At 41.4% G+C, this 18,807-nt stretch overlaps 2 protein-coding genes across 3 annotated transcripts in view; one reads left to right on the top strand and one right to left on the bottom strand.

Moving 5' to 3' along the window:
• The window catches only part of VCL (vinculin), a 95,898-nt gene extending 83,221 nt beyond the window's left edge, over positions 1 to 12,677 (top strand). Inside the window, exons 19-22 of one of the 2 annotated variants that reach the window (XM_032231889.1) lie at positions 5,027 to 5,254; positions 8,662 to 8,865; positions 10,360 to 10,464; positions 12,068 to 12,677. In XM_032231889.1, the coding sequence (XP_032087780.1) occupies positions 5,027 to 5,254; positions 8,662 to 8,865; positions 10,360 to 10,464; positions 12,068 to 12,214 (684 nt within the window). In that variant the 3' untranslated portion in view covers positions 12,215 to 12,677. The remainder of the gene's footprint in view (positions 1 to 5,026; positions 5,255 to 8,661; positions 8,866 to 10,359; positions 10,465 to 12,067) is intronic. The other variant, XM_032231888.1, reaches the window with a different exon arrangement.
• Positions 12,678 to 15,335: 2,658 nt separating this feature from the next.
• The window catches only part of AP3M1 (adaptor related protein complex 3 subunit mu 1), a 31,999-nt gene continuing 28,527 nt past the window's right edge, over positions 15,336 to 18,807 (bottom strand). Inside the window, exons 8-9 of the mRNA XM_032231650.1 lie at positions 18,485 to 18,629; positions 15,336 to 16,236 (exon numbers count right to left, since the gene is read on the bottom strand). Coding sequence (XP_032087541.1) covers positions 16,136 to 16,236; positions 18,485 to 18,629 — 246 coding nt within the window. The 3' untranslated portion in view covers positions 15,336 to 16,135. The remainder of the gene's footprint in view (positions 16,237 to 18,484; positions 18,630 to 18,807) is intronic.

Below are 18,807 nucleotides of genomic sequence, written 5' to 3'. Positions count from 1 at the left end.
AAAATATTTGAATTTTTAATATTGCACTAAATCAAGCATCCTCAAACTACGGCCCCTGGGCTGGATATGGCCTACCGAAGCAATTACTCCCGCTTGCTAATGGGATGGGGTCCTTTAGGCACTTAGCTTGGGTGCCTGTTTAGTAGCTCCAGCCCTTCCCTCCCTCCCTCCCTCCCTCCCTCCCTCCCTCCCTCCCTGGAAATCCAGGTACCTCTGTGCGCGGTGCGTGAAACTTTGCCAGGGCTGATCTAGCGCCTGGGCTGGCTATAAGAAAAACATTCATTCTTGCCCGCATTTGAGATTTCTAGCTGCAATGGACAGCAAACCTTGGGTTGATCCCGTGTGCCTCTCTCGCTAACAGATGGCCAAGCTAATTGCCTGAAGGACCCCATCCCATTCCATATTCATATTAGTGGCCAATGGGATTTAAAATTATGAATTTAGTGTCTGAAAGGTTGGTGATGCCTGGTCTACACTGTTGTCAAGCTATAAATGATAACTGTTACCCCTTTTCTTATAAAGGACTACTTTATTAAACACAGGCTTTGATTTTAGAAACTTAGAACAGAACCTCCCCATAACAATTAAAAATGAATTTTCTGAAATATTACAGGTATATTTTCTGCTGATGAAATTTAGTAGCATGAAAACCAAGGGGTAGATAATGCAAAGTTGCCTATTTTAGAAGACAAATGGGACAATCCAGAGTGGATTTTTGTTTTCCTTGGATAAAACAGATGGGGCTGAATTCTGGGTCTTTGCAAAGCTGCTGTTGTGATATATTTCTCTGAAATCTGTTGTGTTCCAAATGGTGTTGTTATACCAAAAAGGGAAGGGAAAAATGATGGATTCAGTGATTGACATATCTTCCTCAATTTATATTGATCTCTGCAACTAAGCATAATCTTTATTGTCATTGTACTTAAATACAACGAAATTTGTTTATCCTAATTATGATTTTTTCAGTGTTTGAAAATCTTGGTTATTGAAAGGGGAAAACTGATTAACAATTTGCGAAAATTCTGTTCCTGGATTGTTGCAGAAAAATAGTATTTTTGTGGGTTGTGTTAGCCAGCTGATATGCCCAATGAACAGGAAGTGCAACATCATTATTATCTGATACAGAAATTTCTCACCTCTGGGATTATTATCATTGCAAATCACATTCTGCTCCAAAGGAAAACACTATGAGTTTTTTTTTTTTTTAAGAGCTTAAAAACAGCTAAGGGCTTTGCACATTTATTTAAAAAAATGCAAAATGAAATGCCTTTATGAAGATGGAAGTTGATAAGATTTGTCCATTCTGAGAAAAAAATTAAAGGATCCACCTTTCCCTCAAGGCAGATTGTGGGAAATGCTATTTCTATCTTTTTTAAAAAAATTGCTCTAGACCCACATTGGAAAATCTGAGCTATTTCTGGAATTCGGGATGAGGCTTCAAATCTGCCCACAGTTAGTGCAAAATTTGAAATTTAATCTTGCCTGTGACTCTGCAAGTATTTTTGAAATTTTGTAACTTTAAAAAAAACAACCTGATACTTTGAGAGGTTGAATTTAGAGTAAAGTTTTCTCTTGAGTGCCTATTTCTTAAAAGGGTCTTCTTTTAAGTAGGTAAAAGTTGCTACTTTTGAAGTATCAACACAGATTGAAACTGTGTTAAAAATAATATGTCACATTGATTAGCTCTGACAACTTTCTATGGTAATCAAGCTATCATGAAAAAAGAGGTCAACTTAAAATAATTTTCAGAACTGTGGCGAGAACTTCATTGACTCATATTGCTGGTTTTTCTCATAGTATCAATTACCTTTTCTCCCTCAGTAAACCTTTGTAAATTGGATTTTTCTGAAGTCTGAATTGAATAACATATTGCTGTCCTTTTCTTTAACCCTTTCAAATCTTACTCTATTGTTCTGGTTAATGATCATAATGAAGATTGGATTGAAAAAAAAATCTTAATTTAACCTTTGCTACCATCTAAATGTAAACATTAAGCATTTTGACCTCTTTTTCTTTTGGTCATCTTCAAATAGCATAATCAGATCTCTGTAGAAAAATGCAGTTCAGATTTGCTTAGAAATCTTGACTGAACAGTAGCAGTAACAAATAGCAACTAATTGTAGATATATATCTTTTAGTGATTATATATCTTCTTACTTAATCTCTTGAAACTATGGTTTCATAGGTCACTGAACATTAATGACCCAAGTAAATAGATATTCTATATCGGGGGTGTTCAAACTCAAGGCCGGGGCCCAGATCCGGCCTGTGTGGTACTTAGATCTGGCTTGTAGGGCTACACACGGCCCTCCCAAACTCATTTTCACTGGCAGAGGGTTGCAGGAAGCTGTGGCAGCCGAAAACGGAGCTACGGAGTCCATTTTCACAGGCAGAGCTCTTAGGCCACCACAGGCGCTCCCGACAGGAGTGATGCTGAGCTGGCCCCATCCACCCTGGCCACTCCAACCCCAGCCCGCTGAGGTGAAACACAGCCCTGATGCAGCCGTCATTGAAATCAAGTTTGACACCCCTGTTCTATATGTTGAGCAGTCGTGTGTCTTGTTTTGAAGACAGTTCCTTCCTAGCCACTTACCCACCCTCAAATTTATGGCTGGAAGCGCAGAGAAGACGCGTTGGAAATAAACTTTCTAGAGGTTGAATTCTCAGTTTAATCATTCCTTTTATTCTCTTCCCCCAAACATGTCAGATTGACCCCCAGTGGAAGAACAAGGCACGGTGCAGCCCACTGGAATTTCTGTTGACAAACTCCCATCTTGTTAATCAAGAGACTCAAAAGATGAATTCGAAAGGGATCACATTTATTTTGGAGTTTGCTGGTATCTTTGCACACAAAAATAGCAGTTTTATTCTTTCAGAATGCCAAATAATTTAGCACACAGAACCAGAGCCTTGGATGAAATAAGGGCCACCATGAAGATAGTGAGGGACTAAATAACAGTGGAAATATGATTGAATCTCAGAGCCTTGAAAACAGTCAATTTTGCCTTTGTCCCTTCCTTCCAGCCTTCTGTTCTGTGATGAGCTATCACTGCAATGGTTGCTACAATAATACTGGGTTGTTTCATTTTAGGTACTTTGGGATGTGATTTGGGATACCGAAGCAAAAGATTTAAATCCCTTTTTGGATTTTTGTAGAACAACATTGTGGCAAAACAATCTTGCTCCATGTCATTAACTTTCCACTAACAGATTTGCTTTGACATGTGCTGCTTAACATCACTTTCTGTCAGGTAATAGTGGAGACTGATTAATGTCCTTTAATGCCCATTCTCTCTTATTGGGTGGGGGGGCGGGCGAGGTGTGGGCTGTTCTTTCCTCCTTCCATCGTACTATGCTCTCCATCGTTGTCTTCTCCATGGCTGGATCAAGACCCTGGGAGGGGTGTGTGTGAGAATGCCCATGTTTGTTCAGTCCTGCACTCCTCCGATGGACAGCAGTGAACATGGTGCTCTGTGTATCAGCAACCTCTCCTAACCCTGGCTCTGAAAAGGATGTTTAGATGAGCAAGCATGGAAGCAATTGTGCAGCTTGCCTTCATTTTAACAAAGAATTCTGCATTCAGTTTTGGTCACCATGCTGTAAAAAGGATGGTTGAGACTCTAGAAAGAGTGCAGAGAAGAGCAAACAGGATGATTAGGGGACTGGAGACTAAAACATACAATGAACGGTTGCAGGAACTGGGCATGAGCAGTCTAGTGAAGAGAAGGACCAGGGGAGAAAATAAATACAATGATGAAATCATTGAGAGGGTTCTTTTTTTCCTTTTGTTAAACCTTTTGTTTAATTTTGTTAAATTAAATTAAACATAGGCAAGAAAAACCAAAAGTACACATATAGACTGGATGAAAGCAGGCTTAATAGCAGTGACTCTGAGAGGGATCTTGGAGTCTTAGTGGACAACTAATTAAATATGAGCCAGCAGTATGCAACGGCAGCCAAAAAAGCCAATGCAGTCCTAAATTGCATTAACAGAGGGATATAATCAAGATCAAAGGAGGTATTAATACCACTGTATAATCCCTTGGTAAAGCCACACTTGGAATACTGCATCCAGTTTTGGTCGCTATGATGTAAAAAAGATGTTGAGACTCTAGAAAGAGTGCAGAGAAGAGCAACCAAGATGATGGGACTGGCGGCTAAAACATACGATGAACGGTTGCAGGAACTGGGCATGGCTAGTCTAGAGAAGAGAAGGACCAGGGAGACATGATAGCATCCTTCCAATATTTGAGGGGCTGCCACAGAGAGGAGGGGGTTGAGCTATTTTCCAAGGCACTCGAAGGCCAGACAAGGAACAATGGATGGAAACTGACCAAGGAGAGATTCAACCTAGAAATAAGGAGGAACTTTCTGACAGTGGGAACAATCAACCAATGGAACAGAAGCTGCCTTTAGAAGTTGTAGGAACTTCATCACTTGAGGCTTTCAAAAAGAGACTGGACTGCCATTTGTCAGGGATGGTGTAGGTCTCCCTGATTGGGCAGGGGATTGGACTAGATGACCAACCTACAAGGTCTCTTCCAACTCTGTTCATCAAATCTAAGAGGGGTTTTGGCAGGGGGGAGTCACCGTGAATTTGGCCTCCTGGCTCAAAGCTGCCCTTTTCTTCACATTGCCATCCTTCATAGCATCCTCTGCTTGGCTGAGGTCCCATGTCAGTTGGGCCCCTCCATGTCATTCGCGCCCACCTCTCTGTCAGCTTTAAGTGTTGCCTTTCCTTTGTGTCTTTGTCAGCGGCATTATTGTCTTGCCAGGCGAAATGTTGTGGGGAAGAATACGGCCATTAAGGAGGGAAAAGGATAAAATCATGTCTTCCCAAATGCCTCTCGAAGGTGTTTCTAGTTTTCCAGATCCCTTTGTCAACCTCCCCATCCCTCCGCCGTCCTTCCGTTGCCCCCCACCCCCACCAGAGGTTTTCTAAACGGGCTTGGTTCTTGCTTCTTTGACCAGATCCTGCGTCTTATACTAATTGTCCCTGTTTCTTCACCCTCCCTGTCCACCAAAGCCTGAAGTGACCAGTGGGGGTAAGGAAGCCCCTGCTGAGGCTAGCCTAGGTGTAGCCCGGGAGGAGGCGGAGGAGGAGGAAGCAGAAGCTGAATTCACCCTCCCCTCCGACATGGAAGACGATTACGAGCCTGAGCTGCTGCTCATGCCAACCAACCAGCTTGTTAACCAGCCAATTCTAGCCGCTGCTCAGTCTCTGCACCGGGAAGCAACCAAGTGGTCCAGTAAGGTATTTCCTCCGTTTCCCCCCTCCATGGTGACTGATCTGCATTGCATCCGGCCATTTTGACACATTTGCATCACTCTTGATCCTCGGTGGATCCCATGCCTTTTTTTCCCCCATGGTTTTTTTTTTTTTTTTTCAAAGTTTGGAATGGATTCAAGTTTGTCTGCATTTTTTGTGGTCGAGGGAAACCGTGTGGCTTCACAAGTGTTGTTAGGCATGCTGATGGCCAGCCCAAAGCTTCATTCGGCTCACCCTTCACTGTCCTTTTCTGAATAAAGACACTGCCCTCCCTTGCCTTTTACCTGTCTTTCTCACCTGCCGGTGGTTACGTAAAAGAGAACCAAAGGAAGGAGGGCACGACTACCTGTGAAGCCATCGTTTGTTCGCTGCCTTTCGGAGACTCCCAGACGAGCGAGGGAGGTTGCCACTCCTGAAGTCATTTAACATGCATCGTTGCGCTTTCTGCCTCCTGATCAACAGCTTCTACTAAACTTTTGTTCCGACAAGGAATGGCTTGGAATGGCACAGTTGCCAAAGAGCTGGTCCTGTGGGCAGAGAGAGGCTGTGACGGAGGGGAGGAGGTTTTGGATTGGGGGGGGGGGCTGGAGAGGCTCTGCTGAATGCCTTTAAATTGCTAAGTTCAGCCTTTGCCCTCTCGTGTTTCAGCTGGCTTATTCATGGAGATGGGGGGGGGGGGAAGGTCTGTGGCTTATGACGGGAATGGTCTGCTGGCACTAAGCACCAAAGAGGAGTTTGCCAAGCTCTGCTGGATTATTTTCTCTCTCACTTCCTTAGAGTAGCATGCTGCAAAGAATAAACGTCTGGCCGGGCAGCTCTGAAGGTGTGGTGTATGGACGTGTGTAATGTATTGGAAATTAGTTTCTCTCTTTCTTTTTTCTTTTTGCACTCGTGAATGGAAAACTGGGTGAATGGCATGAAATTCAAATGGCATCGCCCACGCATAACGGGCAACGGTGGAGTGTAATCCGGCTTAATTCTCTTCTGTCCAGGGCAGAGGTCTTCAAACCTGGCAACTTTTAAGACTTGTGGACTTCAAGTCCCAGAATTCTGGGAGTTGAAGTTCACAAGTCTTAAAGTTGCCAAGTCTGGGGACCCCTGGTCCAGGGCAAGGCTTAGCTGAAATGAATGGGGAAGTTTGGCTTTTGCAGGAGAACCACCGGTGGGATTGTGAATACATGGGCTCTCTTGCCCCCTCCCTGAAGAGCAATTTGGGCAAGGCAGGTGCCACCCCTTGCCTCTTGTGGCAGTGGCCTCCCACGGACCCGTCAGTCTCGGTTCTCCTCCCCGACCATCCAGAAGGGGGCATGGCTTTTCTTTGGTTGGGAGATGGCCAATGGCACTTGGACTGGCTTAAGTGCACTTGCAGAAACAACAAACCATGTTTTCCATCCTGGCTTGTACTCGTGTCTATTGCTAAGTTGCATTTGTTTCATTTGTACCCCTTAAAATGAATGTGTTTAACAGGAGCTTGGATGTACAATAATCCCGAAGTGGAGCTTTTCAGAATTTTGCATTGGGACATGTAAAAGGATGAAGGCACATCCGAATTTCTTTCTCCAAACAGCACCACATATATTGTCTTTTTCATTACACAATCACAACATTTTGCATGCCAAAGATGGGATGGCTTTTTCTACTTCTGTATGTTTGCTTCAACATATTCACTCATCTGTCTTCTCACAAACACGGCATCCTTTCTTCTAATATAAGGAACACACTGCTCTGAACATTCTTACAGACATTTTCATTTGAATGGCAATCCTGACACAAGTGGGGACGCGGTGGCTCAGTGGCTAAGACGCTGAGCTTGTTGATCAGAAAGGTCGGCAGTTCAAATCCCTAGCGCCACGTAACGGAGTGAGCTCCCGTTACTTGTCCAGCTCTGCCAACCTAGCAGTTTGAAAGCATGTAAAAATGCAAGTAGAAAAATAGGGACCACTTTTGGTGTGAAAGTAACAGCGTTCCATGCACCTTCGGCGTTTAGTCATGCCTGCCACATGACCACGGAGATGTCTTTGGACAGCTCTGACTCTTTGACTTTGAAATTGAGATGAGCGCCGCCCCCTAGAGTTGGGAATGACTTGCACATAATGTGCATGGGGAATCTTTATCTTTACCTGACACATGTAGTTTATTCACAGAATAATAGCTGATAATGGTTGGATTAAACATTGAAAGCTTCAGAGTTATAATGTCATGATGAAGCTTGGTTTAGCACAACAAATTAAGGGAAAAGTTACCTTGTTTGTTCTACATTCCCCTCCATCATGCAACTGTGAGGAGGGAAAAGTTTTCACTTCTTTTTTATCAAGTAATCACAGCTTCTCATTTTGTCTGAATGCAGCAGCAAACTATGATTAATCATAACAGTGACTCAAAACAAGAGTTGTTTTTTAAAGACATTTAAATACAGATTAGTGACTTTCCTAATTTTCCCCCCAAGAGGAAAATAGTTCATTTTGTCAAAGAAGAATTGGTAATTCTTCGAGTTATACATTGAAAGAAATGTTAGTCAATGGGTTAACCAATTAATGGATGAATTCTAGATATGAATAGAGTAAGCATTCAGATGTTTTATCTCTGATGATTAACAGTATCTTCTGGCCTTTTTAATTGAAAAAAAACATTCCTTCTGCCGATGCATTTTAAATTTAGTTGACCAAAAAGGCTTCTTCATCATCATCATCAAATGACCCCATAATCCCTTGCAGGGTGGAGTCTGGGCAACTGAATGGAGCTGAGTGATTACTGGCCGGATGCTCTTCCTGTCACCAATGCAGAGTTATATTCAGCAGATATATTCTCATGGTGCCCAGAGAGAGAAATATCTGCCTCTACCTAGGATTGAACTCACAGTCTTCTGATTGTGAGGTGAGAGCTCTACCTCTAGGCTACTGCACCACTCAATTAAAAGGCTTAAACAACAGAGCCTTTTCCAGGTGTTTTTTTTTTCTCCATTCAGAATATTCAGTTCCCACCATTTACTTCAGATTGACCCTGTGACTTTATTTCTTATTCACCCATTAAGAATATTCACCATCATCACAACATGATGCTTTTAAGACATTCCTTTGGCCACCTTATTTGAAACGATGGGATTCCTATCGGAGAGTTAAACATCTGAACTTGGTCATTTTCACTTTGGCAATGCTACTAACCCTTACATACTGTCTCTCTGTGTGTGTGAGTGTGTCCACTCCCTCACCTCTTGGCTAAAGCTTGTTGTCACTGAAGATTGGGAGAGAGTTTCACACCTGCCCTTTGTGTTACAGTCCTGTTATTTTTTGTTTTGTTTTGTAAAGCAGCAACTGCACAGCCCCCAGAATGTGGCTGTTGTTTGGGGCGCATGGAGCGATCACGGCTGCTCTTCTTTTCTCCCCCCCCCCCAGGGAAATGACATCATTGCCGCCGCCAAGCGCATGGCCTTGCTGATGGCCGAGATGTCCCGCTTGGTGAGAGGTGCCAGCGGAAACAAGCGGGCTCTCATCCAGTGTGCGAAAGATATCGCCAAAGCATCTGATGAAGTGACCCGTCTGGCTAAAGAGGTGGCCAAACAGTGCACGGACAAGAGGATCCGAACAAACCTCCTGCAGGTAGGCCATGGCTTGGAAAGTGGAGAACATCTCTAGCTGGGAAGGGCCTATCCCAGGGGTGAAATTCAGCAGGTTCTGACAGGTTCTGGAGAACCAGTAGCAGAAATTTTGAGTAGTTCGGAAAACCGGCAAATACCACCTCTGGCCTGGCCCCAGAGTCGGGTGGGAATGGGGTTTTGCAGTACCCTTCCCCTGGAATGGGGAGGTAATGCCCATGGGGAGCCATGCCCACAGAACCGGTAGTAAAAAAAAATTGAATTTCACTACTGGCCTATCCGTGATTGGAAAAACGCACCTATAGGACCAGCTTTTTGAAGTTCTCTATTAAGTTGCCAAATCTGAAAAACACGGATGTAAAATGTTGCTCTGAACAGCAAAATCCTCTTCAAAAATTATCAAGGAAATATTCCAGCCTTATGTTTTCCACTGCTGGAAAGGGATTGGACCTAATTTAAAAAAAAAATCTTCAAGACTTATGCTAATAATGCAGATGTAGAGACAAAGGAAATATTTTAGATCAAATATGAATGATGCATGGAGATGCAAAATCCCAAGGGAGGAGTATGGAAAACATGCCAAAAAATCAACAAGAATTGAAATACTAAAATGGGCAAGAGATGATGGATAGAAATAGAATACATACTAATACAAGATTTGTTCTATTTAGAATTACAATAGAGGTAAAAATTAGAAAGGGCAAAATATTATTATGCATATTCCTATGTAATATTTTAAAATTAATATGTTAGATGTAAAGATCAGAAGTTGAAATATTGTATTATGTATACTTAAATTATATTGTTATGGTTACTAGTATTGTATATTAAAATATTGAATAATTAAATGATGAAGGATTATATACATGTTGGAGCAAATACCAACATGTTAATAAGTTTAATTTTAATATTTATAATATTACTAGGTGATAACCCGGCGTTGCCTGGGTTATCATTTATAGAGGGAAAATGTCTGGACCGAACATAATTTCTAACGTTGGATTTTTCCCCCATACCAGAGGGAGCCCCTTTGTGGAGTACTGTGAAGCTGTTACCATGGCAACTCCACTGCACTGTACAGTAGAAGCCATTTTATGGCAGTACAGCAGAAGCCATTTTAAGGCACAACAGACTGTATCTTAACAGAACAACCCCCCCAAGGGTTGTTAGAGATGTCTTACCCAAACAGTATTTGTTTCCAGCGAGTAAGATATCTGTGTACCACATTTGATTGAAATTGCTCAAGGCGTTCCAGTGTTATGCTGGAACATATACACACAGAGCCATTGTTATGCATATAGATTATTATAATGATGTATGATTAATGTAACTAATATTGTCAATTACACACACACACACACACACACACACACACGTAATGTAGGGTTATTTTTGATGCAGACCACCTAAGTAAAAAGCAATGATAGAATTTTGTTATGTTTAAGGAAAGCCCCAGGTGATAACGAAATAACCAGGGTGTAACTTTCTGTTTGTGTAGGTTTGTGAACGAATCCCAACCATCAGTACTCAGCTGAAAATCCTGTCCACTGTCAAAGCAACCATGTTGGGCCGGACCAGTATCAGCGATGAGGAGTCTGAGCAGGTCAGTTCCCTTGTTCCAGACAGAAAGGGGGGTGTTTAGTGTGAATTGGGAGGCCTTGGGGAAGAGGCAAGCACCTTTGCTGCCTTGTAGGACATACCTGTTGTGAAATGTTCAATTAGCAGTCACCAAACCTTCTGATTCTTTCTCTTCTAAGTGGAAATCAGCTTTCTTTCATACATTGTACCTATTTATTTGTTTTTCAAATATACAGGTAATCCTTGAGTTATAACCATTGGTTTAGTGACATTTGAAGTTACAAACAGCATTGGGGACCAAAAAACAATCATTTTTCAAACTTCTCACTGTGGCAACATTCCAATGGTTAACTGATCAAAATTCAAATTCTTGGCAAACAGACTCATATTTATGACGGTTGCAGTATCCCTGGGTCATGTGATCACCATCTGGGACCTTCTGGCAAACAGTCAAAGGGGAATTCAAATTCTCTTAACAACCATGCTGCTAATTTAACAACTGCAGTGATTCACTTAACAACTGTGGCAGAAAAGGTCATAAGATGGGGCAAAACCCACAATGAATATCTTAATTAGCAACATACATTTTGGGTTCAATTGTGGTCATAAGTCGAGGATTACTTGCATCATGAAAAGGCAGGAATGTTAGTAATGGAACTGAAAAAAACTGGCCATAGGAGCAAGGAGGGAAGTTAAATGTTTTCTGGCTGTGTTTGATAGCTACAGTGTAATCTGGTTTATAATACCAAAAAAATACCCCAAAACCAGGTGTGAAATTCTACTAGTTTGAGCTGGTTCGTTCGAATCGGTAGTAAAAAAATGCTTTAAAAGGTTTTAAAAGGTTGATTGTTGGAACCTTTTTTTACTTTTTAAAAGCATTTCGCCTGAATCAGTAGTAAAAAAAATGCTTAAAAAACATTAAAAAAAGGTTCTGGATCAGCAAATAGCTGATTGTCACAGCTGATTGTCGGAACTTTTAAAAAACTTTTTAGCATTTTTAAACTACTGGTTCTAGTGAATAGATAGTAAAAAATGCTAAAAAGTTTTTTTAAAAGTTGGCCACACCCACCGCAACATAACCCCCACCAAGCCACACCCACCAAGCGGTAGGGATTTTTTGAATTTCACCACTGCCCAAAACCCTTTTTCAAGGATGATAAATTGTTCTGAATTTAAATTTAATCACCAGCACCATCTGGTGGGTAGGGAAAAAAATAAATTCTTTAGAAAGGGAAGTGCAGTGGCTTGGGCTGGAATATTAATTCTTCATATTTGGTATCCGTTATAGAAACTGATAATCAACCCAGACCTTCCTTATCACAAATTCTTTCCTATTTCATTTTTAAACTGCCTTGACTTTAAATATGCAGTTCCAGTGCAGAGGAGATGGTTCTGCATAGCAGCTTTTTTTGTTTTTGTTTTTACAAAAGATGTGATTTCTCAGAATTCCCCAGCCAGACATGTGGACTTCCACTCCCAGAATTCCCCAGCCAGACATGTGGACTTCCACTCCCAGAATTCCAACATGCATTAAAGTAGCTAGGTTTGATGAGAAATGGTGCTCTAAACAACTTGTCTTTTCTCAATGTCTTTTCTAAAATCAGTTGTGAAATGTTTCTCCCTTGCAGGCCACTGAGATGTTGGTCCACAATGCCCAGAACCTCATGCAGTCTGTCAAGGAAACTGTCCGAGAGGCTGAAGCAGCTTCTATTAAGATCCGAACGGATGCTGGATTCACCTTACGCTGGGTTAGGAAGACCCCATGGTACCAGTAGAGAGCACGGCTCCTCCCTCTGAGCATTGTTTTTTTTTCCCCACGAGAACCCCCCCCCCTTCTGCAAACCACCAGAAGGAGCTGCTGAGGTTGGCTCAGGAGTCTCCTGAAGCGCCATCCTGAGGGTTTGTAATAGTGCGCTGGGCTGCTTTGGGTATCTAATCTCACTTTAGCTTATTTCCAGACTTTTCCCTTCTCTTGCTTTTGATTTATTTTTATTATTTTTAGGAACACTATTTTAATCCGGTTCTTCTCTCCTCTACCTCTGTCATGATTGTGTTTTCTATGCAACACACCAGTTTTGTTGTAGCATAATTTGAAAATCTGGGCCATCTTTGTTGGCTTAGTTGGTCATTGTGAGGGACAATCAGGAAAACCAATAGTTGGGATTTTCAGTTTTTTGCTGTTGGATTATTATTATTATTTGGATGAGAAGATGATAAATTTAATTTTATCCTATCCAAAGTGAAAAGCACCATTCCTTTGGCAGAAGGAAGTGAGTTTAGCAATCAAAAGTTGCTGCTTTCCCCACCACCACTAATGGCAATTTCTAAACAAGACTTTGGGGAAGAATTTTCCATAGCTATCAAGTTCCTTCAGCACAAAAACTCCTATGCCAGACCTTAGGAGATATATTTTTTGAGTAGCAATAGCAATAAAGATTTATATACCGCTGCTGTTACAGCTCCCTCTAAGCAGTTTTAGTCTCAGCCTCTTGCCCCCAACAATCTGGGTCCTCATTTTACCCACTTCAGGAGGATGGAAGACAGAGTCCACCTTGAGCCTGGTGAGATTCAAAGTGCCAAACTGAAGGCAGCCAGTGATCAGCAGAAGCAACCTGCAGTACTGCACTCTAACCACTGCGCCTCAAGATATATTTTCTGAGTAGTTTCTTGCTACTAAAATTAGATCAGTAGAATAGATTTCTCTGTTTTGATAAACCAGAGGAAAAGCGTGGCGGTACAATAGTAAAAACTCTTTCAGTGGGTTTCAGAAATAATTCACTTTGGGCCTTTATGAAGCATCACCATGAAAATACCAATGCCGATCCAGCTGCCATCATTTGGATCTGCTTCCTTATGAATGACTTGGGCATTCAACCCAGAAAACTCCAGAGATTTGGGCATGTAGCCAAAATCAACGTTGATGGAAGGGTTGGGTGGCCCTTGTTTACTGGTTCACTTTTTTTACACAACCTTAAGTCTTCTCTTCTTTGGTGCATTTCAAAACTAAATTCAAAGGAATGGGCTTTTCAAGGCCTTCTCTTCCAATGCCAAGAATCCAGGAAAGCAGATTTCTCACTCTTTGCTGGCTACAAGGTACTCACAACTGCCATTTTGGATCTTGGCCAGGGTAGCTATTACAGAAGAGGACGGGGTTAGGGTTACATTTAGCCTGCCTTGTCTTGCCTTTTCAGTGTGTGTATGAACGCGGTAGGAAGAGAGCACTTTGAATGTCCTTCCTGGCGCCTTTGGTGGGAGGCGTTTTTTTCCACCTCATAGTTAGTTACAAGTAAGAGAGCTTCTTAAATCAGGGGTCTCCAACCTTGGCAACTTTAAGACTTCTGGACTTCAACTCCCAGAGTTCCTCAGCCAGCTGGGTGTTGAAGTCCACAAGTCTTAAAGTTGCCATGGTTGGAGATCGCTGACTTAAATCACTACCATTTAATAGCTTTACTTTGTATTAATGCAATATTATTAATGCCTTTTGATTACGTAAGTTTATACCAAAGACTTCGCTTTTGTTAAGGGATGTTTAAAGGAAAGCTTTGAATTGTATTGGACTAGGGAGAGTTCCTCGGAATATTTACTACTAAACTCAAAACTTTGTAAATGTTAATATCCTGAACTACACCTTATGCAATTATGCTTTCCTAAACACTCCTGTCCATCAGATTGAATGTCAGGAGCATTTTGCCACTACTTTTGTTTGTAAACCAGAATGTTGTTGTGTATATGCTAATATTTTCGACTTTCTCCATTCTGGTCAAATAAAATGAAAATGCATTTCTATAAAATATTTCCAGTGGATTATTTTTTTATGACAGTACTTTAACAGACCCCCACATAACCTTTTCATGATCTCGTCTGTAAAACTTTGCTATAAATGATAAGAGGACACGGGCTATTTGCATTTCCCTTGAGGGAATTAAAATAATTGCAAGTACATATGATTCTGCCATTACAATAAGAAATAAAGATATATCTAACCACAGAACAATGCACCCAACGTGTCCCAATTGACATCCTTTGTGTCAAAATAAAAGTGGTCGAGTTTGAAATTGTCACTGGAGTGTAAACCAAAGGTAAAGGTTCCCCTCGCACATGTCCTAGTCGTTCACGACTCTAGGGGGCGGTGCTCATCTTTGTTTCAAAGCCCAAGAGCCAGAGCTGTCCGAAGATGTCTCCGTGGTCATGTGGCCAGCATGACTCAACGCCAAAATGTTGTTACCTTCCCACCAAAGTGGTCCCTATTTTTCTCCTTGAATTTTTTATGTGCTTTCAAATTGCTAGGTTGGCAGAAGCTGGGAGAAGTAACGGGACCTCACTTTGTTACGTGGTGCTAGGGATTCAAACCGCCGAACTTTCTGATGAACAAACTCAGCAACTTAGCCACCACATCCCTCTGTTTCAGAATATGAATCTTTAAATCCTGTCGCACAATTATTTGTGAGAACTAGGTTCATCTTCTCCACTAGTATGGGACTGTCTTCGATGCAAACATGGATTGTGTCAGAAATACAAAACAAAGATGAAATTGGTTTTCTCTTAACTTAAGTCCCCATTTTAATTATGGAACTTGGGAAACACTGAGCCTCTGTGTAGTCAAGGCTGCTGTGGTGACACAATGGCCTCACAAACAATGATATGAATTAAATCAAGAAGAACATTTCTTTATAACCGTGTTCCTTTTTTTTTCATAAGCAAATAATTTGGTTCTGCAATGGCTTTCCCTTCATCTCCTGTTATATTTCACCCAGATTTTTCCCTGCAACCAAAACCTGAAAGGAGGCAAGGATGTTATTATCATCAACGTTTTAAAACTAATGCAGATATGCCACCTCTCTCTCTCGTGACCTTGGGGCCACTTGGCAGAGTCTGAAAATCAAGTTGCCCAAGTGATGTTGGTACAGCTGTGTTCCCTTTTATTTCATCAGAAAACAAGCAGCACCACCTCTGAGGAGCTACCTCAGAGGTGTGAAGGGCACAAACAATAAAATGTGTGAGATTTGACATCTGTAAATGCAGAGGTAATTGAAACAAATCAGGTTCCATATCCCATTCATTCATTTTCAAAGCAAACTGTGGTAAAAAAAATCTTTTAACATTGGCTACAGATTGTCTGCTGAATTCTCAAGCTGATAAGGCAGTTTTGACTAAAAAAGGCAGGGGTGGTGTAAAACCTGCAGAAAAAGGCTTTTTTGTTTGTTTGTTTTTGTTCCATTAAAAAGTCTTTTGTCAAAAGGGCTTAGGGTAAGGCTTTCTCAGAGATGTTTTCAGAAACGGCGTAAACGGCGTGCAATAGCTGTTTCTTTCTCTGCTTCAGATTGGGCTTCCTTTCTGTCCAATCCAGGTTCTTCCTTCTTGTGCTTTGATGGTTTGCGTGGCGGTGTTTAGGAATAGCTGGTTCAAAGGGCAGCCCAGGTGGTCACTACAGCCAAAATCCACAAAGTTCACCAGAAACAACCAGCCCTACTTACAAAACGTTTTCTCTTTGAAAGCCATGTAGGAAAAACAGACCAACTTAATTCTATTACTACACCTGGAAATTAGGACTCTGTGGAATGGATATAATTCAGAGGAATGGCTAAAATTGGCATTTAAGAAGAATTTAAGTAACTAACACTCATTTTTCTCAGAGGCTGAAACACACACGCACACATACACACAACCATCTGCCAGAAAAACAGAGTTCTTGAGCTTCATGTTCGTACTTGGAACTTCCCTGCCTTTGTGATGTACTTCACACCTTTAAATGGTTTATATTTTTCTCCATACATGTCAAGGCGATTTACTTTCAGTCCTGAAATAAATAACGGACACACATTAGAAAAGCGCATTTCAGGACATTATGGAAGAATTATAATATAGAGTGAAGCTAAGTTCTTTTAGTTTCCCTGCCCCCAAATGGGGAATACAGCAATATTTTTCCAACGAAGGTGGAAACCTTAAAGGTTAAGATAAAGGTTCCCCTCACACATACACTATATTGCCAAAAGTATTCGCTCACAACTGCTTCTGATTATGTGGATGGGTGAGCGAATACTTTTGGCAATATAATGTATGTGCTAGTCGTTCCCAACTCTAGGGAGCACTGCTCATCTCCGTTTCAAAGCCAAAGAGCCTGCACTGTCCGAAGACGTCTTGGTTGTCATGTGGCCGGCATGACTCAACGGTGAAGGCACATGAAACACTGTTACCTTCCCACCAAAGGTGGTTCCTATTTTTCTTTTCTTGCATAGTTTTTTTCTCCCTTTCAAATACATCCTCAAATATACATTCTTGTATGTACTGTTAAGTTATCTATTAACTATTAACATTTATCACTATCTTCTTACAAATATAGAAAACACAGTTGGAGTCACTTTCTTGCCACCTGTACTTCCAACAACCCTACTCCTCGGTCTTCTCAACCTCCCTTCTCTACCTTCTTCTTTCCTCCTCTCCTTTCTTCTTCCCCTTTCCCCCACTCCTCCATTCTTCTCCACCTTCTTGCCCTCTCTCCTACTTTTACTTCCCCCCTCCTTTACTTCCTCTGCTTTGCCCTTTCTTCCTTTCCCTCTTTTCCGTTGTTGCCCTTGCTTATTTTCTTTCTCTGATGGATTCTCGGTGTGGCATTCCAATAATTCCGTCTTTATATTTACATAAAAATAATTTTTACTACCCAATAGTAGATCCACTTATACCATTTTTTAACTTGTATATTTGTATTTCAATACTTTTCTATTTTTCCCTTCCTCCCCCCCCCCAATCTAATAATGTGTCATCTGAGTTGTTTATTCTATACTCTTTTCCTTTCTCTTTCTCTTTGTATCTCTTTTCCAACCAATCATAAAATCGCCCCCATGTCTTGAAGTACACTGATTCCTCTTTGTCCTTTATTCTAAATGTCAATCTGTTCATTTCTGTGCAATCCAATATCTTCTTTATTATCTCTCCTATTTTTCTACTTGCATTTTTTACGTGCTTTCAAACTGCTTGGTTGGCAGAAGCTGGGACAAATAACAGGAGCTCACTCGGTTACGCGGTGCTAGGGATTCGACAAGCTCAGCGTCTTAGCCATTGAGCCACTGCGTCCCTCTATCATAACTACAGAGTGAAGCTAAGTTATTTTACTTCCCTTGTCTCTTGATGGAGAATACAGCAATATTTTCCCAACCAAAGTTAAGCTGCCCTATCAACATTAAGCAGCCACAAAATGCTGATTGCAAGGTCCAGCAAAAAAAAAGAAGGAAAATATCAAGTCTAATATCAAGGCCACTGAGGATATCAATGCCTACTCAGTGCACGAGTTTTGAGTTAAAGCAACCCAGGCTGCTGATGGCCATCTCGTTTCTCTTCAAACACATCTACGAAAGGTAAGTATACCATCACCTCCAGAAAATTCTACAAGGTTGGGCCCACTTCAACATTCTGTTGCAGGTTCCACGTGAGTGAAATACCAGCAATGGACAAAAAAATAAATAAAAGGATTTGTGTTTGCAATGGGTGGAGGAATTTATCTGCATAGTATCAAACAACTGCATGTAGGGAACAGCTGGGTTGAAAACTAGGGTTGTTGTGAATTTCAGTTAGTTTAGTTTTCAGAATAGCTCTGGAATTTGGTATGTTTGCATTATATAATCTTATTTATCATGTTAAGTCAGCCACAGCAGGGACGCCGTGGCTCAGTGGCTAAGATGCTGAGGTTGTTGATCAGAAAGGTCGGCAGTTCAAAATTCTAGCGCAGCGTAACAGATTGAGCTCCCGTTACTTGTCCCAGCTTCTGCCAACCTAGCAGTTCGAAAGCATGTAAAAAATGCAAGTAGAAAAATAGGAACCACCTTTGGTGGGAAGGTAACAGCCTCCATGTGCCTTTTTAGTCATGCTAGTCACATGACCACGGAGACATCTTTGGAGAGCACTGGCTTTGAAATGGAGATGAGCACCACTCTCTAGAGTTGGGAATGACTAGCACATATGTGCGAGGGGAACCTTTACCATTACCTTAAGTCAGCCACTACAGAATGTATATCAAAGTCTTTCTATGCTGAGTGGGAAGCCTGTCTTACCAGAAATAGCCAATTGTTGGATCTTGAATTGAATATTCAAACTGGGGTTTTCCTCTGGCTTTGGAGCTCCAGTCTGTAAATTCACCATCCCTTTCAGAGTAGGCAGCTTCTGAGGGATGATTTTGCCAACATCCCATGTCAAAATCTAAATAATAATCAGAAACATTGATAAAGTGCTTTTTAAAACCATAGTCATGTTGCTCTCTACTGTGTCTTCCAAGTCCTAACAACGTTGTGAAGAAATCATTTCTGTGTATGTGTGTCTTAGTGATCAAAGAAACACAACTAGCCAGAATTCTTTCAACGAATTCTGAATCCCTTGT

This window comes from Thamnophis elegans, chromosome 15 (assembly GCF_009769535.1).
Source record: "Thamnophis elegans isolate rThaEle1 chromosome 15, rThaEle1.pri, whole genome shotgun sequence".
NCBI classification, from domain to species: Eukaryota; Metazoa; Chordata; class Lepidosauria; order Squamata; family Colubridae; genus Thamnophis; species Thamnophis elegans.
This window is presented reverse-complemented; position numbering and strand designations above follow the sequence as displayed.